The 26,598-nt window shown below is 40.9% G+C and overlaps 1 protein-coding gene across 11 annotated transcripts in view; it reads left to right on the forward strand.

The window, feature by feature from the left end:
* Positions 1–565: 565 nt before the first annotated feature.
* The window catches only part of Camk2d (calcium/calmodulin dependent protein kinase II delta), a 246,679-nt gene continuing 220,646 nt past the window's right edge, over positions 566–26,598 (forward strand). For 10 of the 11 annotated variants that reach the window (XM_034501227.2, XM_076933223.1, XM_076933220.1 and 7 more), the window contains exons 1-2: positions 1,487–1,696; positions 3,245–3,339. In XM_034501227.2, coding sequence (XP_034357118.1) covers positions 1,632–1,696; positions 3,245–3,339 — 160 coding nt within the window. In that variant the 5' untranslated portion in view covers positions 1,487–1,631. Of the gene's footprint in view, positions 1,697–3,244; positions 3,340–26,598 lie in introns of all 11 variants that reach the window. The other variant, XM_034501223.2, reaches the window with a different exon arrangement.

A 26,598-nucleotide genomic window follows, 5' to 3' on the forward strand; every position in this document is an offset into this window, starting at 1 on the left:
ACGAGCAAATAACCAAAAGAAATGCAGGAATGATATGGTTTCCTGCTGTAGAACAAAAAGCAACAATCTAAAGAAAAATTTTTAAAAGATCATGATGTTTCTCTATTTTCCGTAGGCCTCTAAATTCGCAATTGCCGAGTTTGTTAAAGACTCAGAACTGGAAAGAAGGCTCAAAAAATATCTTAGCAACCAGTTACAACTTACCTATCTTACATGCTAATTTTTTTTCTCCAGGCTACTTTTTAAGCAACAGTGACAGATATGCTTAATTGTAGGCACGTTCTTGAACTCTTAAATGGCTTTCCAGATAGGGAACATTCCTGTGCCCCTACCTGGCCTGCTCTCTGAGAATGCAAGAACTTGCGACCTCCCTCTCCCTCTCCCTTCTCCCTCCGCAAAGCGAAACAGGCTCGACACGCTCACGTGATGACAATGACGTCAGCCCCCCTCTGGGTCGCGTGACCCACAGCCAACCTTCCTACCGCCCCACCCCCTCGCCACCAGCGTGGGACATCTCGCGAGAACCCTTCTTACTATCAGAACTTGCTGAGGTTACAGGGGAGTTACTCTGGAGAGGAAGGAAGGTGTGGCAGAGTGGTGCACTTTTGGCTTTCTTTATGTTAGGATTTATGGCCAAGCAAATGCTTATGGGGATCGCCCTAGTCGGGAAAACAACGGGAGAAGAGGTGACAGTAAAAACTGAAGCGAAATGTGGTCCCCTGACCATCCTTGCCCCTAGCTAAGGGACAGCCCCGGAGCAACAGAGGTGGCTGGGGCTGGCAGCCCCCAGCAGTCGCTGCGAGCCGGGAGGATGTAGGACCCGGGTCTGTGAGCAGTAAAAGCAAACCGCGCCCAGATTCAAGGGTTGCACCCTTCTCTCGGCTTCCCCGGCACCGCGGCCAACCCGCCGGGGTAGAGACATCCCGGGTGTGGGTGCTGCGAGTCGTCCCTCATCTTTCCGTCCCTTCGTGGGTCACTGCGACATCTCAGTCCCGTCCCCTTAAGCGTGCTCCCGGCTGCTCCGCACATCTCCCTCCGGTCTCCCTAGACGGCTGCGGGAGAGCAGCCCGGAGGGACGCGGCTGGAGTCGCTAGAGGGAGGTGTGGGGCGGGCGAGGAGGGGGCTTCGCTGGGCGGGGAGAGGCAGGAGGAGGCGCCGGGGAGGAGCCGCGGCTGTCAGCTTCGCCCGAGCCGAGCGAGCGCACTCGGTCGCCCCGCGGGTTTCCAGCTTAGCGGCCCCGTGGGAAGGGAGCGCGGGCCACCAGAGCCGCCTCTGCCCGCAGGAGCGACCGGCTGGGTGTTCACTCTCGGCCCTCACCCGCCACCCCGGGCGCTGAGCAGAGCTTTCCGCGCGGCCTCGGTGACCGCGGCAGCCCCTCCTGTCACCTCCCCCCTGCCCCTTCGGGAGCTCTCAGCCCGGCGGCCGTGGCCAAAGGAGGAGGAGGAGGGATCGCGGCGCGGGCTGGTCTGGCCACCTAGCCCCGCGCGCCCCGCCCCTGCGCGCACTCCCTCGCCGGCGAGCTACTTTCGGACAAGGAAAGTGAGGGCGGCCCCGGGTGACAGCGCGGCGGCGCCAGTCCCGGGAAGCCGCGTCTGTTCGCGTGTCGCCCGTCGCACGGTCCAGACCCCGCCATGGCTTCGACCACCACCTGCACCCGGTTCACCGACGAGTATCAGCTCTTCGAGGAGCTCGGAAAGTAAGCGTCCCTGCCTGGCATCTCCTCCCCGCGACCCTTCGTCTCCCTCGTGGGGACAGAGAGCCCGCGGGCCAAGGCGGGGTGACAGACCCAGGCTTGGTGCGGGTGGGGCACAGAGAGGAGGAAACCTTTGCCCTACTGTGGCGGGTGCCCCGAATCCCCAGCCCATCTCCTCGGGTCCTCCACCTCTCCACGGGAGACTTAGTGAATTTACGATCTCTGCAGTTGTAGCTGTCATCCTGAGAAGTGTGCGCGCACGCGAGGGTGAATGTGTGTGTGTGTGTTCAGAGAGGAAAGGAGATGCATGTAAAGTGCAACATTTATCACATTTTGGGTAAATAGATATCTCTTGCTCAGCCCGCGTTGTATCCGCGATCTGACCCAGGTTCGGATGAGCTAATGAGCACTCGCTCTAAGAGATGGTGCCATATTTAACGATGCCGAAAGTTCAACTTGGCTTGGTGGAGAGTCTGGTTCGGCATCCAAGTAGTTGTTCCGTTCAGGAAAAGGGCCACCCAACAGAACCCAACGTCCCTGCTCTGTATCCACTATCCTTCTTTGCACTAAGATGACTCGCTCACCATCATTCTAGGATTTACGTGTACATCGTTTCTAAGAGGATTTATTTATCCAGGCAGAGGAAAGCCCTGGAGCCCGTGAGAGCGCTTCCCCAGGGTAGCCTAGCTAGTGTAAAACGACCTCCTCCACTGAAGTGCCAGAACTTCCTTGAGATGTTAAGGAGGGAGAGGGTACCTACTGAAGATCTGCACAGGGGCAACCAGAGACCCAGCCCAGGAGTGTTGGTTTACCAAGCATCAAGCCCCAAACCTATCGCTAATTTCCACTGTCAGGGAAAGGATGCATTTGTGTGTGTGTGCTGTAGGTTTTTGTACAGTTGCATAAAAGGAAGTGTGAGCATTTTTAAATCAAATGAAAATGATATCTTTATAGATGATCTGCTGTTGAAACATGGAGACATGTCAGAAGAGCAGCTTAATTCAAATCTCTCCCCTCCCCCAGTCCAAACCAGGCAGAGAGAAATCACCTTACCCCAGGACCTGTTAAAGCACACCAGTGAGCTTGAGATTTGTGCTTTAATGAAAACAATTACCATATTTACTTACTTGGAACCATGTTAATTATCTTTCTTACCGAAATAAACATGCAGCAGTTTTTCTTCTTCTTCTTCTTCTGTTCCCCGGCTCTGCTCTTTGCAGGGTTTGCTGTGAGCATTTGGTGTTTTGTGAGTGTGAATTATAAATTGTTTTCAAATTTCATGTGCAAACAAGAGTGGTCGTAATTGGCATTTCCTTCTATTTTGTTGATTAATAATCTGTGTGTTTCTAGTCAATTAAAAATTACTTTTATTCCACAACCTTAAAAAGGATTTGGGTTGGCAGGAAAGACTTGCTCATTTTCTAGATGATGCTTTTATTATATTGATATGTGACAGACCATTAAAGACTTATAAAGCCGCTCAGATTTGTGAGTTTGTAAGTAGATACTAGATCTGATTATACTGATGACTTGCTAATTATTGGTTTCCAGGGGGGCATTCTCAGTGGTGAGAAGATGTATGAAAATCCCTACTGGACAAGAGTATGCTGCCAAAATTATCAACACCAAAAAGCTTTCTGCTAGGGGTGGGTATTTTTAAACCACATTTATTTATATATGTTAATTTTGTGTTTGTTGTGTGAATTGTTGGTGTCTTCTAAGTAATTATAGCATGTAGTTATAATTGAATTTTAGAGTTAGGTATCATATTACATACTCCTAATTTTCCTTGCCAAAGGCCTCTTGGTCTTAATTTGAAAGTAACTGAAAAATATAATTGTTATCAACGAGTTATTAAAATGCTGTCTTCTAAGTAGTAATATGAATACATATGTTGCAAAGCAAATAAATGTCATGAGGGGCCTTGCTGAAATCCTTTCAGAAGGACCTTAGAATGGAAAAAATGCAAGTCTCATAGCTGTCATAATTCCCTTTCACTTCTGAGACAAAAAAAAATGGGTCATGGTTCAGTTGAATGTATATTACAGTTGTAGTTACAGCTGAACTTAATACAGCGAGGTATATTTAACTTCAGTGGCTTTGGGAAGTAGGAAGAGATCGTTGCTGTAATCTAGGAAGTTAGCTTGGTTTTGATATGTGTAGGCTAGGCCTTTTCTTGGTCTTCTGAATTAAACTTTTCACCAGATCATTCAAAATATTTTACACCTTCAGCTTATAGCCACAGAGATACTTCATCCTGAAAGCTGTTGACATAAGTTTAAAAAAAAAAAAAAACTCGGAGCAGTATGCCCACATTATGATGGTTATGATTATGATTATTGTGTTTAAAATCAAACAAAAGTACATATACTGAAACACTGGAGTTATACTGACTACGATGCCTACGATACTTCTGAGGGAATTTATGGTTTGATGAAATTAAACTGAAATCAAAAGGAACAGAATACCATAATGCAGTCCCATCTCAGTGACCTGGTTTATTTTAAGTAATGAGAGGAAATTCCATTAGACTTAGTTTTCCTCGTTGAATATATCTTTTAAGACATGCCACTTAAAGATGCTGGGCATCATTCATTGCCTTTGTCCTCTGCTCTGGTAAATGGATTTTCAAATTCTACTTTGAAGTTGTACTCTAGGTTTCAGCTTATTTATTCACTTGGATAGAATTCCATTGTAATATTCTTCATCTGATTTGCTATCATTCTGAGAAAGAGGTATATGTAAGCTGACCGGGAGCACCGTGGTGTCCTAGCATGAAAGCTAATGAGAACGTGCTATGCTAATTACATCTCCCTTTCGAGCTGAGCCTCCACTCCAGCGGAAGTTGTTCTTTTTATTTATTTATTTATTTTTAAGAATCTCAAGGGGATGCAGAAGTAGAAATGCCAATTTAAGGGAACGAAGAAGAAGAAGACTGAAAACATTGAGTTGGGTTTTTATTCCCAATGATTATGTTATGTCTTCCAGTGTGATAGGTACTTTGGCCATGGTGGGCTATGAGTTGGGGGGATGGGTACTACCATGCGTCTTCCAAGTTCTTTAATGGCTTTAAGTTTCTTCTCAGAACAAATGAATTGGGTACTTCACTTTTCCTTAATGAGTCATCACTTTTTATCTATTTTGTCTCATACTCCCCACATCAGACTGGTGTAGCTGTCTGGGCTCTTTCTCCTCCATGGTAGATGAGTACCCAGCCTGACTGGCTTCCAGCACTTTCTCCGTATACCATAGACCTCGACTACTCATGCTGAGCCTCTGAAAATCACGTTCCTGTGTCAGAAGACACTCTTGTTACCTTCCTTTGCTATTTTTGGTTAATTATTTTTTAAAATTATTTTTAGTAGTAGTAGTAGTAGTGTGTGTGTGTGTGTGTGTGTGTGTGTGTGTGTGTGTGTGTGTGTGTACATGTAGGTTCAGGTGCTCTTGGAGGTCAGAGACATCTGATCCACATCGTGTGGGTGGTGTGAACTGAACTTCTCTAGCCTGCAAGAGCAAGGATCTCTCTGGCATTTGTTGAGCTATCTCTTCAGCTTTCTCTGCTCTATATTCCTCCCCCTCCCCTCAGCAACGTCATCTGTCCTGGAGTGATATGCTCTGGCTTTCAGTCTTGATTCCTGTACCTGCTAGCTAGGTAATCTTGAGCAATTTACTCATTTTAATCTGAGCCTCAGTCTTTTCATCTGTAAAATGGGGTGAGGTAGAATCCTTCCTTATAGGGTTTTGATGGATCTGTTTGGCTTAGTGTATAGTGTAGAGAACTGCCTACCACAAAGCGTGCTTGTGGTGAATATCAGCTTCCATATTATATGGTGGGAATGTGGTAATGATCAAATTCCATTACTTTATATCAAAGGTCTTACTTAACATAAGAGCATGTGCAAATTGTGGATCTAGTGATAGTTCTGATGTGGCCCGATTCAAATAGTGGTTCAGACACTAAATGAATACATTTGATCCAATCATGAACTTTTCTAAGATCTCAGATTCTTTATCAATAAAATGGTAAAGCTTATGCAATGAGTCTCACGGGATCTTACCAGTTTTCCTTATTACAAATTTACTTATTACAGTTGTATGTGAAGAATATAATAATTCCTCCAAAACGCTCAGCAGCGTTCTTTCGTATTGACACACAATTGGAGATGGTTATAGAATAGTTTTATTTTGTAGTGTATACATTTGATGCAGTTGTACCCATATTGAATTACAAATTATCTGAAGGAAGAATTTGTGCTTTCTTCTTTGACAGAACATTCAAGTAGACAGCACTGAGAACTCTGAAGGCCTTTGAGACAGAGTGACTAGGATGAAATGTGATTATTACAGCATTTGTTAAGTACTTATGTGCTTTGTTTCTTGCTGAGAACAAGTGCATACTGACATTTATGAAGTATATTTAGAGACTGTATTTTAAAATACAAGTTGTGGAAGCTGGAGAGATGGTGTGGCAGTTAGGCGCACCTGCTGCTCTTGCAGAGGACCCAGGGTTTGGTTTCCAGTGCCCACATGGCTAAGAACTGTCTGTAACTTCAGTTCCTGAAGATCTGAGTCCCTCTTCTGGCCTCCATGAGTACCGCATGCATGTGGTAAAATTTACACGAAGAAAAGTCATATACACACATGAAATAAAAATGAATACTAAAATATATATAATTTAAAATTTTTTTTTTTGGTTTTTTGAGACAGGGTTTCTCTGTGTAGCCCTGGCTGTCCTGGAACTGACTCTGTAGACCAGGCTGGCCTCGAACTCAGAAATCTGCCTGCCTCTGCCTCCCAAGTGCTGGGATTAAAGGCGTGCGCCACCACTGCCCGGCTAAATTTTCTTTTAATAACACTTCCTTTACAATAATCTAGTTTAAAGGTTTTTGCAAGAACATTTTATTTTTTGTAACTCTTACAAGTTTAATTTTTTTAACTATTCACTTTACATCCCACTCACTGACCCCCTCCCAGTCACCGCTCCCACAATCCTTCTCCCCTTCCCCTTCCCCTTCTCCTCTAATCAGATGGGGGAACCCTTGGGTATCCTTCTATCCTGGCACTTCAAGTCTCTGGGAGGGTAGGTGCTTCCTTTCTTACTGAGGCCAGACAGGGCAGCCCAGCTAGAAGAACATATCCTATGTACAGGCAACAGCTTGTGAGATAGCCTCATATAGGAATATTTTATAGTGAGAAACATTCAAAGACAAATATAGAGTTCAGTGCAATATACTGTGTTTAATTTTCCCCCAGCTCCCGCCAATAGTTTTTCGGAGCTCCAACAGACACTTTTGTGGAATGGACAATTTTTGTGCAATTTTTTGTTTATATTATTTGACATAACATGCCTTTGTAAATCTATTCATTAAGGCTATGCATTTTATTTCTTTTTTTTTCTTTTTTTGGTTTTTCAAGATAGGGTTTCTCTGTATAGCCTTGGCCGTCCTGGAACTCACTCTGTAGACCAGGCTGGCCTTGAACTCAGAAATCTGCCTGCTTCTGCCTCCCAAGTGCTGGGATTAAAGGCAAGGCTATGCATTTTAAAGACAAGGAAATTTTTACCGCTCATTTTTTTTTTAAATCCTCTTTGTGCTGGGAATTTAACCTAGGGCCTCACACATGCTAGGCAAACACACTACTATTCTACTATTTAACTGTCTTATTTGCCCTCAACTAACGTTTTCTAGCTGTAACAGACAAAAAAAAAAAAAAAAAAAGAACGTGCCATTTGTCAATAAATCATAGGCCATAATGGGAAGTGCCAAACATTTGGTCGGATTCCTGCACGGATCTGCGCATCCCTCTCTGCTGTCACTCAAGCTGTTGACTGTGCCTAGACTGTAATGGGCTCTCTGCAGACAGCGCTGGCTGCATTGGCTGTCACTGTTAGTCACACACATAACATTTGGGAGACTCAGAGTCTGTTGAAGAATTTCACTGCTGTGTCTTCCTCCGCATATGCACACAGAACATTCTGTATTAGTGTTGTTAAGCATATTCGTTAGTTTGTAGGCTCAGTATATATCATTTGGCCTCTTATTAATTTTTTTTTTGAAAACACCCTAAGGGTGGCCAACATTTGATATCATGTACGTAATTACGAGTACTGAGAAGCTGTTTTAATTAGGCGTGCTTAGTAAGGAGTGAGGAGGGCCGGTGGAACGAGTCTCGTATGTGCATCATAGTTATTAGATATTCTTTTGTTTTGATCCAAACAGTTAGGTTAGTTAGTACCTATCCAGTGCTCACTTGCTCCAGCGTGGGTCTATATTTTGTCTGTCCTCTAGGCCTGGTTAGAGCTGTTAGCTGTTACTAGGTGATGTGAAGACAGCAGTAAGCCGATGCCTTTAGAAACGGTTCATGTGGTAGATGGTGCATTTTAAAGCTTCTCAGTAGGAGTGATGACTTCTTGATACCCGTTTTATACTGTGTGTTTTCATTCTTAAAAAGCCTTTACTACTATACTACCAGGCACGCCATAGCCACTGTTTTCACAAAAGGAAAATTAATTATAAGCATGAAGTAAACATGCAACATGAATATTTTTTCTACATTTACTTCATTGCTAAATTTATCAAGTTATATTTCTGTAATGTGGTAAATCATATAAATTTTATTATGCTAATATCTTGTTTCTGTGTTCAGTCATACTTAATTTCCTCTTTTAAAAGTTTTTCTATATCCCCCCCCCGGGATAAAAAGTATCTGATAATTATCTGACGCAAGAGGCCCCCACATGTGCTTGGAGTTGGAGATGGTTGTGAGCCACCATGTAAGTGCTGGGGATGGAATCTGGTCCTCTGCTAGAGCAACCAGTGTTCTTCACAGCTGAGCTCTCTCCATCCCCATATTCTTTTCTTTTCTATTGAAAAAAATTTTCATATGGTATGTTCTGATCACACTTTTCATTCGTAACTCCTACCAGATCCTTCATATCTCCTCACTCACAAAATTCCCACCTTTCCCTTTCTTAAGAAAACAGTCAATCAAGAACCATAAACAAACCAGAATACAATAAAAAAGTTAAGAAACACACACACACATACACACACACAGCTCAAACAAAAACTTGTAAAAACAACGTATCAGAAGCAATAATAATACAAGCAAAAACTAGAAAGACCAAAAAAAAAAAAAAAATGCCTAAACAAAGTAATATGAGAAAAAAAAAAGTCTATACAAACGCCATTGGGTTTGCTCTGTGTTGGCCATTATCACTGGGCATGGGGCCTACGTTTAACAGTGGTTGATATACCCAGTGAAACTCTACTGGAGAAAACTAATCTTTTTTCTTTCAAGCAGATGTCAATTGCACATAGCTTCTTAGATAGCGGTTGGGAGCACATGTCCCCATTCCCTCTCTGTGCTGGGCCCCCATCTGGCTTGAACTAGTGCAGGCGCTATGCATGCTACCAGTCTCTGTGAGAGTTTACATGTGTGTTATTCCTGTCGTGTCTGGAGACCGCTTTCCTTACAGTCATCCATGTTTTCTTATGTAGGCCTTAACAGCGGACATTTATTTTCTTCAGCAAATGAATTAGATTATTGCTGATAGTCAAGCTACTTTAAGAGCTGAAAATATATTAATCGGCATCCAGGGGATAATCAGAATGTTTTCTGCTTTCCAACAATACGACAGACTTAAACAGTGTAATGTCAGGTATCCCTCTGTGATATTAAAAATACTCTCTGTCTCTGACTGTGAGAGACTGCCCATCCACAAAAAGATCTTTGTCTATACATTTAGGTGAACACTTTCATTTTCATTGATATTAAATGAAATAAATATGAAAATTCAATAATAAATCATTTTTAAAGTTATCTTTTTAAAATATATTTTATTTTTTGTGTGTATGTGTGTGTGTGAGAGAGAGAGAGAGAGAAAGAAAAAGAGAGAGAGAGTATGTGTGAGTGTGTGTCCATCCGGGAACAGGCAGGTGCATGTGTAGATCAGAAGAAAACATTCAAGAATAGCTTCTCTCTTTGCAATCTGTGGTTCCTGAGTGTTGAACTCAGGTCATCAGGAAGCTTGGTGGCATGCACCTTTACCTGCCAAATCATTTATTCATCTTGTAAATAATCTTTTATGAATCCTTTTTATGTTGGTTATGATGTATTAGTAACCATATACTGGGGTTTTCTTGACATCTTATCTTTAAAATATTTTTGTCTGGAGCCATTTCAGATGGCCATTGATGCTGGGATACATTTTTTCCAGCAGTTTCCTTCCCTCCATTTTATTAGGGAATAGTGTATTTTACAACGTTTTTATACATCACTGACAACTAGTTCATGGTTGTTTACATAGGGATCTGTGTCAACAGCACAGCTAGTGAAATGCCCAGAGACACACTAAGTGGAGTATTAGCAGGCTTTTAATTCTTTCCACCTATCTATCTATTGACAACTTATAGTTCACTTCCTTTCATAGGTTATTAAACATGTGCACATATGGTTTAAGTCAAGTCAGAATTCAATGAGTTTTGAATGTGATTACAGCCGTCAGAGTACAAGGAAACTAAAGATGACACAAATGGACATCATCAACAATACAGTGTGCCCCAGTCCAACATGAATGACATAATACAGTGTTTAAAAGACAAAAAGATGACTTCCGCCTGGGGAGGCCAAGGAAAGTTGTTTCTCTTAGTGTAGGTTTGAAGAGGTTTAAAGTCACAAGTCTCCACCCCTAAACCCGACTCTGCAATTTGAGGAACTGGATGAAGTATCTGATTGGAAAGAAAATGACATTGTATCACTGCAGTAGAGTTATTGCAATTATCTGTACATATGCACTGTTTTTTTTTTGTTTTGTTTTGTTTTTTAGTAGAGTCTGTTTAATACAAAAGTTTTACTTTTTATTATTTATTATTTTATTTGTTACATTTTAGGGGATTTTGAGGCAGGATTTCACTCTATAGCCCTGCTGACTTGGAAGCTCAGTGCAACTTCAGGCTTTGGGCTGTGCTTTTAATCTCCTCAGTGGGTGGAAGATACATATGGGCTGCCACACCCATGTATTTTATTTTATTATGTTTCTGGGCATTGAACCAGGGCCCTGAACACACTAGCCTAGAAGAACTCTACCCCAGAACTCTATGCGGTTCAGCCCTTTGGGATGAAATTATTTTGAGTAAAGCAGGGCTGTTTTTAGCTGACAGACATGCTCAGATTCCAGTTAGGATGTATTCTGTGATGGTACACAAATGCAGGGAACCTACCTCATCAGTGGTTGCATTCAGTTGCAGACCTCACTTTTCCGATACTTTGTTACTCTCCCAATAAAGAATGCCATCTTCAATAATCATTTAGAAACATGAAATGCTCTTAGCATTATTTAAATACAAGGCCTTGTAGGTGAGACCGGTGCAAGTCCATCCCCTGCTAGGTTTTATTTATGACATACTGCGGCTTCCTCATAAATTGCAGAAGGTCTAGTCTAGTAAGGTGGGGATGGGGTGGGGTGGGGGACTGTAGTTCATGCAGAAAGCCCTAGGATAAGATAGACATGATAGAACAAGCCTGTAATCCCAGAATTTGAGGGGTGGGGCAGAAGAACCTGAAGTTCAAGGCCATCCTTGTCTGTAAGAGTTAAGAGGCCAACTTGAATGAGACCTTGAATGAGACCTTGTCCAAAGGAAAAGAAAAGAAGAGAAAAGAAAAGCAAGTGGTAGAGCAAGTATTTTAAGCCAGTTTCTCTTACTCTGAAGGTTAACTCTCATTTTTCTACCCCTCGGGCCGCTGGTGCCCAGAATGGAACTCTTCTGTATTTGCTTGTATGTATGTGGCTCCATACAGAGGCCAGTGTCTTACAGTTTTTTTTTTTTTTACATTTCTACGGGTGTGAGGGCCTTGAGCGGTACATTTCGGAAAATACATTTAGAATTCCAACTTGTGAGAAAAGAGAGCATTTTAATCGCCATGGTAACGTAAGATCAAGTCGAAGTTTCAGACGACTCTGTTACTTTCTAGAAGGAAAAATAATACAGTGGGAAATGTTATCCAAGTGCTAGGAAAGTGACCGTGGAAGAGTTGGTGTGAGACTCGGCGGTGAGTTCTTAGGATTCCTGCACGATGCACTTCTTACTGCAGAGAGAAACAGCCATTGAAACAAAAAGAAGAGTGAGAGACTCGTATGCAGGAGGCCGGTCTAGTTTTCTGGTTCATTCAGTTTGACCAGTGAGGAAAGGAAGATGTTTTGTTCGTAGTTTCTTCTTAAACATTAGTATTGAGTGTGTCAGACTCATCCAAAAGAATGGAGCAATTAAAAGGAAATAAAAAGTTTCATTCAATGTACGTTGTAAAAATAGGTGTAGCAAGAACTGGACAGGTATCCAGATGACACATGATGATAATATTGGTTAATAGTTAATCCTTCTACGGAGGCCTCTTAACTGTTTTTAGAGATTACTTAGGGATTTGTAATTTTTATTTTGTGAGTTTTGGTATACACAGTTATGTATATTTATTTTTGAAACAGTAATCAAGGGCTCAGAAACCTCTGTGGAACTGAGCTGTTTCTCGTACTTTTGAAGCTGTCTGTCTATGGATCAAGTTTATCCTTTCTCAGGGCAAGAGTCAGTTACTGTCACTGAGGATTTTCTGAGTGAAACCCCTTACCAGCCTTCCAGCTTATTTCTAATTTAACTGGAAGATCTTCAGCTATGGAAAAACATACACATTCATTATATAGGTTAATTGCAATTTGTTTTGTGTTGTACAATAGAGATTCATGGACTAAACGGCATTATGTTTTATGTATTAATGTATTATTTTGGCCTGGCAAGATGTCTGGGTAGGAAAGGCTGCTCATCCCACAAACATGGTAAATTAAATTTGATTTGACCCCTAGACTCCATATAAAGGTGAATGAAGAGAAACAACTGCATGAAGTTGTCTTCTGACATTCTCACACACTTTCATAACATATAATAATAATAATAATAATAATAATAATAATAATAACAAAAATATCAACGACAACCATAAAAATACAATTTTTACTTTTTCTATAAAGGCCTTCAAAAGAGACAGAGTATTTGGAATTTTTATAGTAATGTGGTTTTTTTCCTTTAGTTTTGAAGAAATTTTATAAATATGATGTATACACACTTAAAAATTAAGAGAAATTTCGATGAAACGGGCCTGTTAAAAACTAGGACTGGAGGGATGTCTCAGCAGGTAAGAGCACTTGCTGCCCTTGCAGAGGACTGCGGTTCAGGGTCCAGTGCTCACCCTGGGTGGCTTACCTACCTGTTTCAGTTTGTAACAATTCATTCCAATTGGAGTTCAGTTTCCGTCTTGCTACAGCCCTTTTCAATAACTTCCCAAGCAGGCTTTCTGGCTGACAGTTGTTACATTGTTAACACATACACACTTATTCAATCGCTCCTTAGGACCTTTCAGCAGTGACTTTGTTCTGAGCAACTTGATAACTTCTTGCCTACAGAGTAGAGTTTCTATCCAGTGGTCCTCAACCTTCCTAAGGCTAGGACCCTCTAATCCAGTTCCTCAAGTTGTGGTGACCCTCCCCAACCATAAAGCTATTTTCATTGCTACTTCTTAATTGCCATTTTGCCAATATTATGAAGCGCAATGTTGATATCTGTCTTTTCCAATGGTCTTGGGTGACCTTGTGAAAAGGGGCAGGACCCACAGGTTAACAAACTCTGATCTAGTATTTCCAGCTCTACTGGGGTGGAAGCCAACCTAGAGAATGCAGAATTGTGAGAGAGGGCTGTTAGGAGATAAGACCACTGAGGAAGTGCTTTAAGACCAGGATGAGATAGAGCCTACAGTGCAGAGAGGAAGGAGAGAGGCTGGTACCACCCTAAGGATGGAATGTGAAGTGTGAGCTTTCCAAATAGTGTTGAAATCTTTCTCCTTTAAGGCCCAGCTCAGGTGCTACCTCCCCTATGACATCACCTCTCTCTACCCAGGAGGGCCTTCCGCCCTTCAGTCCAGTCTTTTGTCATTTGAATTGCTTAGGGCACATTTACCATATAGGTTGCAGTTTTGAGGTTCCCTGTGGAGATTCTTAATTTATCTTAAAATCTGCCAACTGCGGGTGAGTATAATATAATGTCACAAGTACTTGTCACTCTTGGATGAGTGGAGAAATGAGTGAGGGACTGAATGGATGATAGGCTGCCCCTTAGAGAGGCCACCAGGCAAGTGACAGTGGGGCTGGTGCTTTATGCCAGACTGCCCACAGTCACTTTACAAATTAACTGCGATTCACGCACTATTTCTTCAGTTCTCACAGTACACATCCCGCCTTGTTAGACAGAGATTTTTCTAATCCTGTACTTTTTCTGAGCAAACTCATTGAAATTTCTTATTGGTATTTCGCTCTTGTTCTATTATACAATGGCTGTTAATCGGGGTGTGGTAGCATTTTCATGCCTATTAACCCCGGTTCAATATCGCCAAACTGACATCATCATTACGCTTACTTTAAAGTGTATCTATAAACTTTAAATTTATGAACTATAAATTATAACATGTAATTATCAACTTTGGCCATACTCCTGGAAGAGATTATTATTAATTTTTATAAATACATGTAAAATGAATTACAACATAAAATACTTATACTAATGTAGAATTTAGAAAAGTATAGAAAAATATAAAAGGGGACATATTTATGTCTTTCAAAACAAACACTGATGACATTTTTATTATTTCTTTATTTCTTTTCAAAGTTTATAATTTTTTTATTATAAAATTTTATTTACATTTGTTTATTTTGTGTTACTCGTGGGCGAATGACTTTGCCAGGAGGTGAGAGGATAGCTTGCAGCAGTTCTGGATAAGGGTCAGGTCATCAGAATTGTGTGAAAGTTCATTAATCTGCTGAACCATCTCAGCTGGCCACTACTTTCCCCTAACCTACCTACTTCCTTCCCTGCCCCCTCCTCCATTCTCTCTTTCAAACTCAACATTTTGGCCTGCATTTTAACTTAAAGTTACAACATGTCCCTGTGTTGTGGCAATTCCTTTGAATTCTGACTAACTGCACCCAGCTTCACTGAGGAAGTGAACGCCAGCTGATTATTGTATAGCCTTACATTCTTCTTTCCGTTAACTTGTGTCCTTGATTGTGGTACATTATAGATACAACTGAAAGCACACCTTTGTAAAATGTTTCAAACTTCTTCTTAGGTAGGATGCGCTGAGGGGGAGCAGTCCTGAGACGCAGAGTTAAGTGTTTTCAGAATTGTCACATTGCTTCCTGGAGGCTTTGTCCATTCCCACTGAGGACATTTAATTACAGTGGGATATGTAAATTGAATTTTGAAGAACTACCAATTTCACCTTAATGAAAAAATAGTTCTTGCCAAGTCCCACTCCCTCTGACAGATAACTAAAGCAGGAAAGAGAGTCTTTCCTCTCAAGGTGAACGGTCCCAGAGTAAGCTGAATTACCCCTGGGGCTGGTACAGTGTTTTTTGGGGTTCTGAGCTCTATGGAGAGGTCAGGGAGACTTCTTTGAGGAACTGATATCTGCACTTGGTTTTGAAAATCATCAATTTTTAGTAGACAGGAACACAAACAGATAGGACATCATGAGGAGATATTCATGAGGAACAGTCAAATCAGGAAGTCCCAGTGAAGGGTTTATTGTTCTTGAGAGCATGCAGAAACCAGTGCAGGAAGGCAGAATTCTTTTCACCCTCAGAGGGTGAATCACGAAGTGGCAGGCTCCGTGGGAAGGAAGGAAGGTGGATGGGGAGATTTTATAGCCCTGAGTCATTAGGGATAAACAGCTGATAAGAGAGCCACAAGCAACTGCTTATCAACCCCTCATTCTGTTTTATTTAGCCTTGGGGCAAAATACAAAAACCGTAAGAGCCACTAAGTAGAGAACAGAGGACTTGAAAATAATTAGTGTAGTTTTTTTTTTTTTTTAAATCATGTGTTATAATGTTACCCTAGAGATTGCAAGTGTATTCTGTGACTGTTGTGAAAATTATTGGAGGAGTCTACTTAATGCCAAAGGCAGCTAAGACATCTAACCTATGGATGCTATTCAACATCAAAATCCTTGTGTCTAGAAGACTAGCGCTGGTCTGTGCAATCTCACAGAGGAGGAAATGCCTCCCCAAGTCTGTTCCGTTGTGGTCTTGCTAATCCATGTTTAGGGACCCAGAGCCTTGAACCTCACATCTGTATACACTATACCCAACTGCTGTCTTCTCTCTCTCGTTTTAAGAAACTAGGGTTCCACAGTGAGAACAGTTTATTCCACAATCTATCGAACTGGTTGGAAAACAGGAACTTCTTTATTTCCAACACTTAAATAATGAAAAAAAAATCATTCATTCCTTTAGGTGACTTTAGTTTAAAATTTTATCTCCCTAAGTTGGCTTAGCCATGTAAATTTTCCTCTGTTTTTAAAAATCATAGAAAATTTTAATATGTAAGACTCTGACTTTTATTCATATTAAGGTTTTTATGGTTGTTCTTAAAGGAGAAAGATCACTGTTTCATTCAATGCAAATAAGTAATTCATAATCAACTTTTTTTCTTACTTTTTTTTTTTTTTGGTTTTTAATACGCTGTCCTAAATTTTTCTCCCCCCACCCCCGCTTCTTCCAGCTTCCTCCTCTTTCTCTTCCTTTTCTTCCTCCTTTTCTCTCCCAGATCCACTTCTCCTCTCTTTCCCTTCAAAAAATAGCAGGCCTCCCTTGTTAGCCAAACAAGGTGTAACAAGATACAGTCAGAGTAGGCATAAACTCTTAGTATGGAGTCAGGGTGAGGTAATCCAGTAGGAGGAGACAGCTTTGGCTATAGAGCAGAAGGCCATCTGTCAACTTAAAGGACGGTGACTCAAAATTGACACAGTCACTGGAAAGATTAGAGCAATTCTATTTCCACAAGTAGCATTTGACTGTCAATGCCCAACCCTGTCCTCCGAACTTAAGCAGGATCAAGGCCCACTTGTGTCTAATTTTGGAAACAAGTTTTGAAAATACTTTTTTTCTTAGCATTAACTTTGCCCATTGCTCTCTATGGATATCTTATGTGGTCAGGGAAAAGCAGAGGGAAATTTAACTTAACCTTACTTAATTCTGTTTGAAAGAAAAACATTTGTAATGCTTTACACTGGCAGACAACTCCTGTATGTGTAGTCATCCCTCCTCCACCCCCACTATGATAATCCTAAATGCCTGTAATTTTTCAATGGCAAATAAAGATGACATCATAGCAGGAGCAAGCAAGGGTGACTATGGGGATGCTGAGACCATTGTGTTTTAAATGATAATGACTTTAAAAAATGGAAACTAACATTTGTTGACTTTTGTAATCTTTAAAAACTGTATTATACACAGAATGATTTAAAGTATGTTTTGAAATAACTGAAATCAAATTGAAATTTAGAAACAGTGGTATTAGACATTCACAGTGACCACAGTGACATGGGGTCAGCTTTAAAAATAACACATAGCTTTGAAAGTACAATTTCTTTTCTCCCAGCATGTAAATGATTTATTCACACTGCCTATAATAAGCTTAGTGGGGAAGGAAAGAGGAAGTGAGGAAGGAGTCTTTGAGAAATCCTTAAAGCTCATACTAATGTTTATGTAGCGTCTTCCATTCAAGGACCTGAAGATCCGCAGAGCTTCTGGAACAGAGGCAAGGGACACTTACAGGACCCCTGTGTCCAGTGCTGTTTCCCTGCCTCCCTTCAGTGGCTCGTCATAGCCATATCCTCACATGCTTCACATTCCTTCCAGAGTCTAAGGACAGATGGCACAATTACCTGCTGCAACAGCAGAGATTATGGGAGCAAAAGTGATTACCTGGATTAAAATCTCTGTGGTTCTTCCGATCAGTAACCCTGCCAAAATGTTCTGTCCTGGAGATATTTGATATCCTACCTGATCCTGTCCACCTCAACTGTTTTCACTGTTTGGATGGCACTCGAAAGGCTAAATCTAAGACATTGCTTAGCAGGAGTCAGGCAGTAGGGTCGAATGACACAGAGAATAAGGGACTCCAAGATTCAGGATACTAAGCTGATCGAGGAGAGACAGTGAGCCCAGAATGTTGAGGGAGATTTCAAGGCTAAGACTTCTGGGGAGGGTGACTTTTTCATACAACACTCTGAGAGGTGCCAGTTGATCTTGGTGAGGGAAGATGAATTGTGTTGGAGATATAAAAGCTAGATTCCGGAGGAAATACCTACAAGAGCATTGGACACTGGGTGTGGTCCTTCAGAAAAGACCTTTGGAGGCAGTGCAGTGTGCTGCATAGGTTAACACTGCTTCATCCTCCTTGTGGGTCTGGGAAAATTTTATAACCTCCCCAAACCTTGGTCTTCTACTTTGTGGAACTTGAGCCACTGTCGTTTATGATCTGTGCATGCCTGGATGCTGCAATGCTGTGTTTAGTGGATGAAATGAAGACGCCAGCCTGGTTTAGAGGAGAGAAAATGATGTATCAGGGAGGTAGAAAAAAATGGGAAGGATGCATTTCAAATTCTGAAAGAGGAAGTTTTTGTAAAGGTTAGTTAAGTGTGCTGGTTAGGTTCTGCCAACTCTATACAAACTAGAGACATCTTGGAAGAGGAAGTCTCAATCAAAGACTTGCCTCCATTAAATTGGTAAGTCTGTAAGGTGTTTTCTTGACCACTAACTGGTAGAAAAGGGGCTAGCCCACACAGAACAAAGACTACAAAAAGGCTTTGCATTCCCATGTAGCAGAATCAAAAGTAGTTCTTAGGACAATTTTATGTCATTAGCTTAATGCCATTTTTTGCATCCTCAGAACCTAGTATGTTGCATGAAAAATAATAAACCCTTGCCAGTTAGATAAGGAAATACATATTTTTCTGAGATTAAGGAACGAAGTGATTAACATGAAGAAAAGCTTACATATTAAAGAAAATGGTGGCCAAGGGTGGGAAGCACGAAGAGCAGTGATTGCCCAAGCCGATGGAAGTAACTTCAGGGATGAATAAAGGTAAAGCTTGTTTGTAGGAAAGGGAAAAAGAACGAGAATGAGAACCGTTATACAAGGAAGAGGAGAAAATTGATGGTGCAGAGCCCCCGGGAGGCCGTGGTAAGAATTTGAAATTAGCCAAAATGAGAATTTGAGGAAGGGGGTTTGTCTTGGGTTGGCTTCCTGGGACTGTAGAAAGAAGTCCATCAAAAAGGTGCAGTAGTGACAGCAGCCTGAAGGGTAGCAGTGACACTAGGAGGATGGCATTTACATCACTTTTCCAAGAGACTCTTGATACTTAGGACTTGGCAAGGCAGCCACAGTTTTTTTTTTTTTCTTTTTACTTTGAAAAAAGAACCTTTTTTTTTTCAGTCTTAAATTACTTTCCTTAATTTGGGAGAGCTAGTGAGAATAAAACAGCTGGAAATTAAATGAAAGCCGATAATAGAAAAGCCCTGCCACCCACATACAGGTTCTTTTTTTATGTTATTTCCAGGAAGGAGGTGATCAAAAGCAGAACACTGGCTAAAAAATAAATAAATAAGTAAATAAATAAAATTTATTTACTTATTTATTTATCCAGGAGTAACTGGTAGAATGGTTCCATTTGGACTCAAAACTGGAACAGGAACAAACACAGTAGTTGCTTCAACCTGAAAATGAAGCCTGGGGAATCAGGGATTCAAGATCTAAGTTAGCTAGTCTCCGTGGTACACTCAGTTTCCTCTCCATAAGCAAAGACCCGCAGGCAGCTTCTGATAGGTCAGGATTATGCACAGTTTTATAAGTAGGAAAGCACTGTTTATGGAGGAAAATTACTATATATCAGGAATAATATTTAACTGCTGGAAAGACAAAAGCTGGTTCGTCCTGGTTCTGTTACTGTAGTTACATAAGGCTTATTACTCATACGTGGTGTTCATTCACATTGGTTGTTTTCTGGACATCCCCCTCCCTTCTTCCTAAATTAACTCCCTGGTTTCATAGTTATGATGATACCAGCTTTTGATCCAGACAGTCTCACCAACCATCTAGTACCTTCAGTGACTTCTTAAAGACTATTCATTTTCACTTTGCTTTTCCAAGTTCACTTTTACCAAAGGCCTATGTTATACTGCACAGATAAAAGAGTCTTATTGACATAGGTATGATTGGAATATGTTTGTTTTTTTCCTTCTTACATAAAATCTTTTAAAATATTTTTGTTCTAACCCCCATTCTTTACCCATCACTGTTTATTCTGATGGTTAACATCTAATCATGCCTATATTCATTCTATGTAACAATTCATTTCTCATTCACCAAACAGTGTCATGACGTTAGAAAGTTAGAAATGAGGACTTCATCTTTATCCTTTCTCCTCAGCTCATCTACCTAGAATTTGATTATTTCTTATGGTGGAACTTTTGAGGACCTGGATTTGTTTTCTCATCTTCCAAGGGATATTGAGCTTTATCTTAGTGTCACTCATTATAATTTAGTAGCTTTCGATTGAGCACATACCAGATGCCGGTCTGGATTATAGGCACACAGTCATGAAGAACTTGTGTGGGAGATGTCCAATGAGTCGTGCGGGCAGACATGTGCTATTGGATGCTATCAAGAAAAGAAAATCAGGTATATTAAGTTACACAGTAACTCATATGAAGATAATTTAGGTTGGTCTCTCAGAGGACGTAGCCTTTAAGCTGAAGTATTAACAATGAGAGGAAATAAACTGTCTTAGTGTTTTTTTTACTGTGAAGGGACAGTATGACCAAGACAACTTTTATAAACAACAACATTTAATTAGGGCTGGTTTATAGTTTCAGAGGTTCAGTCCATTATCATCATGCAGGGAAACATGGCAGCATCCAGGCATGTATGGTGCTGGAGAAGGAACAGAGAGTCCTAAATCTGGATCTGAAGGCAGCAGAAGGATACTCTTTTCTGCAAGTACCCAGGAGGAGGCTCTCTTTTGCACTGGGAAGATCTTGAGCACTAGAGACCTTCAAAGCCTACCTACACAGTGACATACTTTCTCCAACAAGGCCACACCTCCTAATAGTGCCACTTCTCATGGGCCAAGTATATTCAAACTACCACATAAACTGTAGGAAAATAGGAGGAAATATCATTCTGGGACAAAGGATGAAGGTGACACAAACCTTATGTAGGTTTAGAAAGAAAGTTGAACATATCTGGAGTGTAATGAGCAAATAGGAAAAACATGATTATGTTGGGTAGTAGGAAGAGGACAGACTGGACAGAGCCTTTATTCTATGGTCTATGAGAGATGTGAGCATACAAGTGGAAACAAAGAGTGAGTTTTGGAGGAAAAAAGTAGAACCTGCTGATAGAAAGGAAACACGAGGCTTAATTAGGAGGCTGAGGAATCCTGGCTGAAATAACCATCACAATCTGTAACTGACATGGAGAGAATAGAACTGGGTTGAGATGGACCACAGGGAGTTTAGGTTTTCGCATGTTAAATGGGAACTTCATCATTCTCTAAGGCTGTTTCACATTCCTACCTCTCCACTCTCAAATCTGGAAACCGCTCATCTGCCTTCTGACTTCATAGAGTAGAATTAGGCATCGCTTAGTGTTTTCTGGTTGGCTTTCTTTTTTCCCTTAGCATAATTTCTTCAAGGCTCACCAGGGTAGCATGCTTTGTTGTTAAACCATGTTTTAATCTTTGCCATGTGTTTATTCAAACATATATTTATCCATTAGTTTATTAGTAGTCAAATTGATCCCCCACCCCATTTGTATAATGCCGACATGAGCATTTTGTGTGTACATGTAGACATAGGTTTTTATTTTTCTTGTATATACAACTAAATGGGGGTGGGGAGACATACTTTATATACTCATGTTCAAAGCCAGGCTTGATGACACACTCCTGTAATCCCAGTTTTTAGGAGTCAGCACCAGGAGGGTCTCTGCAAATTAGAGGCCAGTCTAATCAATATAGTGAGTTTCAGGCCACCTAGGGCTATGCTCTTAACTCAGCTATCCAAGAAGCAACACAAATCAGTCAAGTTTATCCCTTACATACCTTCTAACCAGACACTGTAGGAATTAGTGACCACACCTCTGAGTCAGTATGCACATTCAGTTAAAGTCTTGCAGTTTAGATTTGCTGCCAAATGGGTTTCCAAGTAAGAAGATGACCTGTGGTTATGTCCCTGTGAGGAGGAGGGAGCACAACCTTTAGGGATGGCTTTATTTAACCATTATTTTAAATTAACTCTGCCCAGTGGTGAAAGAACAACCATTCCATGTCAAGGATGTACCAATCTAAACTGTCAATATAGCAACTTTTCTTTTCCTGACAGCTCTCATTAGAAAGAATTTGGCACAGCACCTCTGTGCCCTGGATTTTTGTTGTACTGTTGATACTGGATGCCTAGTTGTCTTTAAACACAATGGGAAGTTTCATAGAGTCTCATTCCAGATTCAGTCTGCTCCTTTTCCTATTGAGTTGTGCCTGCTGGCTGTAACAAGAGGCTCACACTATGTTGACAGTGGCATAAAATTTGCTAGGCTTTTGCCTTTGCCTCAAGAAGCTGTTTGGGGGGTGTGATGTGACAGCAACTGACAAATCTGTTGAAGTTTCATTTTCTAAAACATTGGGTTTGTGTGAAAATTGGCTGTAAAAAGTTTCCATTTTAATCTTTTAAATTGAGGGGTGAATCTGGGGTTTCTTGAAGACCTAATCACGCAGCTTGCTGCTCTTTTATTGTTGATGAATTTCTGCTACTTTCCAGCATTGATTTTTCATAGCCAGCCTGACAGAGTGAGATTAATGCATCTGAAAAACATTTCTCTGTAATGTGGTTATGATGGCCGCCAGCAGTTTAAAGACAGAAAAGCACAAAGTTTGTTAGGAAGAGATATTTTAATTCACAGTTAATGTTTGTTACAAGATTAAAAACTTGGTACTATTGGCAGGATATTTTTGTAATGGATTGTATACATTTACAATTATATGCATGCTTCCAAAGAAAATAAGTATCATTCCCCTCATTATATTTTTCAGGAGATCTTAGCGAGTAGAAAGGCTTACTAGACCTTTCAGAGTTGATTCTTTTCAATAATGTATTAGTGACATGGAGACAGTCACATGGAAAAGTTTACCGTTATGAAATAGTCAGGACTCTGGCACAGCATTTGCCTAGCATGTGTGAGGAGCCCTGTCAGAAAACACACACACACACACACACAGACACACACACACATTTTTGTGTGTATGTGTTGTCCAAGTTCTTTTCTATTGTTGTGATAAAACACAATGACCAAGACAATTTGCAGAACAAAGAGTTTATTTGGGCTTATGGTTCCAGAGGGATAAGAGTCCATCATGGCAGAGACTCATGGAAGTAGGCTATAGACATGCTGTCAGCAACAACTAAAAGGCCAACTGAAATCAACAGCAGGAAGCAGAGACAATAAACAGGGAATGGCCTGAGTCTCTGAAACTGTAAAGCCTGAACCAGTGACATAGTTTCTCCAGGAAGGGCACACCTCCTGGACCTTCCCAAATACCACCATCAACCGGTGAACAAGCATTTAAACATCTGAACCTATGGGAGACATTCTCATTCACAATGCCACATTATACGTGCGTATTAAAAAATGAAATAAGAGATTTTCTTTACATTTTTGCTACTTTGTGTGTCTGTTTTCACTCACGTGCATGCGTGCACACATATGCAATGTTTAGTATAATGAGAAACATACTCATTTTCTTGGTCAGGGTTCCTGTAACTTTGACAAAATACCTTGACCAAAAGTGACTTGGAGAGAAAAGGGTTTATTTCAACTTAAGGCTTGTCCATTATTCATGGAGGTCACAGGAGGAACCCTGGGATCAGGAACTAATACAGAGGCCATGGAGGAGTGTTGTTTACTGGCTTGTTCTCCACAGCTTGCTCAACCTGCTTTCTTATACCACTCAAGACCACCAGCCCAAGGGTGGTAGCACTCAAAATAGGCTAGGCCACCTTACCTCAATCACTTAACAAGAAATTGTACCACAGGCCAATCTGGTGTGCTCATTTTTCCAATTGAGGATCTTTCTTCTAAAATGATTTGTTTATGACATAAAACTAGCCAGCACAATTGACCCTCAGTGAACTTAACACACAAATACATTATTCCTCAACTGTAACCTTTCCTTTCCTATTCATCCTCAAGATCTCATATTAATATAAGAGAATAAAACTTTAAAAGCCCTATGCTTCTTAAAAATTCAAACATTCAAAAAGTTCATTCTCTTTTAAAATATCTAAAAGGCTCTCCAAATTGCAATGTTTCTCTAAAACCCAAAAGTATCTTTAAAAAGGTCTCATAACTCTAGCACCTGTTTAAAAAAAAAAAAAAAAGTTGAAAAAATGTTCTTACCCCAAAATGGGAAAAAAAAAAAAACAAAACAAAACAAAACCAAACAAACGAAAAACAAAAGCACAGGTACAATCAAATCAAAGCAAAACCAAGTTTAAGTGTGTAAAATTCAGGGTCAGACTCCTGGAACTCAACATCTTCTTAGCTACAAAGCGCTTGCCCTGGCGCACACAGCCTGGCTGGACACAGTTGACTCCTCTCCACAGCAGCAGTTGTCTTTGTTTGTAATCCAGTGTCCAGTGGTACCGACATCTCCAAAATGTTGAGGTCTCACCTTCATCGGTCGTCTTTCCTGACCACTCTTAAAGGCTCTGACCCTGCCACAAGGCACCATGCCTCAACTTCTCTCCATGACCCTGTAGTTCTGAAATGTCTACTGCAATTTGAGGTTGCACATTTACCAATGATCTTTTCCAGCCCCTCACAGTGCCAAGTCTTAGGTGTTCTCTATGATACCTTAATGTCTTAACAACCAATACCAACTGTGAAGTGATTACTCGTTACCAAGGTTGGCCGCCAGTGTACGGTAAAGCCTTGGAGCCCCCTGGGCCACAGTTTCTGTGTGCTGACCCATAGGAAACACTTAGCAGAAAATTTCACCTCAGTGATGCTAGTCTCCTTTTAATCACAGCTGATTCTTTAGCCCCCAAGGACCAATATTAATTGTCCGAGCAAAGCAAACACTTTTTAGTGTTCTTCATTAAAATATCACATAAATAGCCATGATAGATCTTTGAGAGATTTTCCAAACTTCCCTCGGAAACTTTACAAGCAAGGTCTTCATTGTCTGCATTGCTTCCAGCATTATCTTCTAAGTTCCTCAGAACAGGCCCATAAGCTCTGAGCTCTCAATAGCTTTACCAGCCAAAATTTCAAATGCTTCCACAGTCCTCCCCAAAGCATACTATTAGCTCTGTCACAGCAGTATCTCACGGCCCGGAACCAACTTCTGTCTAAGAGTTTCTATTGTGATAAAACACTATGACCAAAAGTTACTTGGAGAAGAAAGAATGTATTTCATCTTACATCCTGTAGTCCATCATGAAGGGAAATTTGGCACAAACTGGAAACAAACTGATTAAGAGGCCATGTCTGCTTACTGGCTTGCTCTCCATGGCTTGCTCAGTTTGCTTTTTTTATACCACCAGGACCACTAGCCCAGGGCTGGCACTGCCCATCGTGAGCTGGGATATCCCCCATCAATCATCAGTTACCACAGCTTGCCTACAGTCCTATGAGGACACTTTTAAAATTGAGGTTCCTTTTTCCATAGTGACCTTAGCATTTGTCAGATTGACGTAAAGCTAGTCATCCATCTGCACACTTCCAAGACTCCTAAGAAGGGAACAGTTCATAACTTGAACCAACTACTTTTTTGCCAGAATCGACTAAAAAACATGACAATAGTTAAAAATATTTTGTGTGTGCTCGCTCATTGTGTGATGCCCCACTTTCGTTTTTAAAAAAATCAAGTTGTTGGATCAACTAGAAATCTGAGGCTGACTTACTTCTGTGGGTTTTTCTGTGGATATCTTTAGAGAGCCACACAAAACTATCATTTGCAGAGATGGACTGGAAGGGAACATTCCTAGGACATCTTGAATAATTGTCTGGTCTTCTTTAGGGAAAACAATAGACAACGAGCTAAAGTGATTTTATGAATAGTCCCTCAACTTACTGCTTTATGTAGCTGGATTTTCCTCCTCACAGGAGTGATTTTCAGAGGAAATGCTTTGATACCTCGCTCATTCTTGTGATGTATTAAATGCTGGGATTTGTTATTTCTTTCCTAGAAAATGAGAAACTTTGATTTCTAACATCAGCAAAATTATCTTAGGTAATATGCTTAATTTACTGCAACTTGAAGGAGGGTAGTTTAATGGCATACACTTGAGATGAAAACAGAAATTAGTACTACCTGGGAAGAAGGAAAGCAACCAGTTGGAGCTGGAGAATGTCATAGAGGAGGGCAGTGTGTGTGTGTGTGTGTGTGTGTGTGTGTGTGTGTGTGTTGGGGGCATCACTGCATAATGGGGTAGGGTGTGTGTGAACACAGAATAGCACACGTGTGTGGAAGTTTTGTAATGAGATCTGTTGCTTTGTATGGTATGCTAATGTAAAAAATAATAAAAGGACCTAATATAGTTGTGAAAATAATTTGTAGACTGGAACGCATATTGTCTTCAGCGTATATACTTTGTGACTGGATTCCCAGATGGAGAGTGTTTACTGGAAATGCATTGTTAGGGTCCATGGATGGCTGAAGAATGATACCCCAGACTTAAATAGTATGCAAAAGCAAAGAGTGCTTATTGAACATATTCCTGCATGCAGGGACCCAATTCCTTCAAGATGGAAGGGCCCTAACGAAATTCACAGATTCAGTTTTAAAGCCAAAAAGAGCAACATTAGGGAGGGTAGGTAATCTATATCTTGATTGGTGGGTTCTATCTCTGGGAGTTTGGGTGATGTTATAATTCCAACTAACTATTCTTGCTTCATGCCAAGGAGGGGTAGCTCTTGACCTCTTGGCCATAGCTTGGCTAACTGTCCTTTGACAAGCTGGGGAGA

This window comes from Arvicanthis niloticus, chromosome 4 (assembly GCF_011762505.2).
Source record: "Arvicanthis niloticus isolate mArvNil1 chromosome 4, mArvNil1.pat.X, whole genome shotgun sequence".
NCBI lineage: Eukaryota > Metazoa > Chordata > Mammalia > Rodentia > Muridae > Arvicanthis > Arvicanthis niloticus.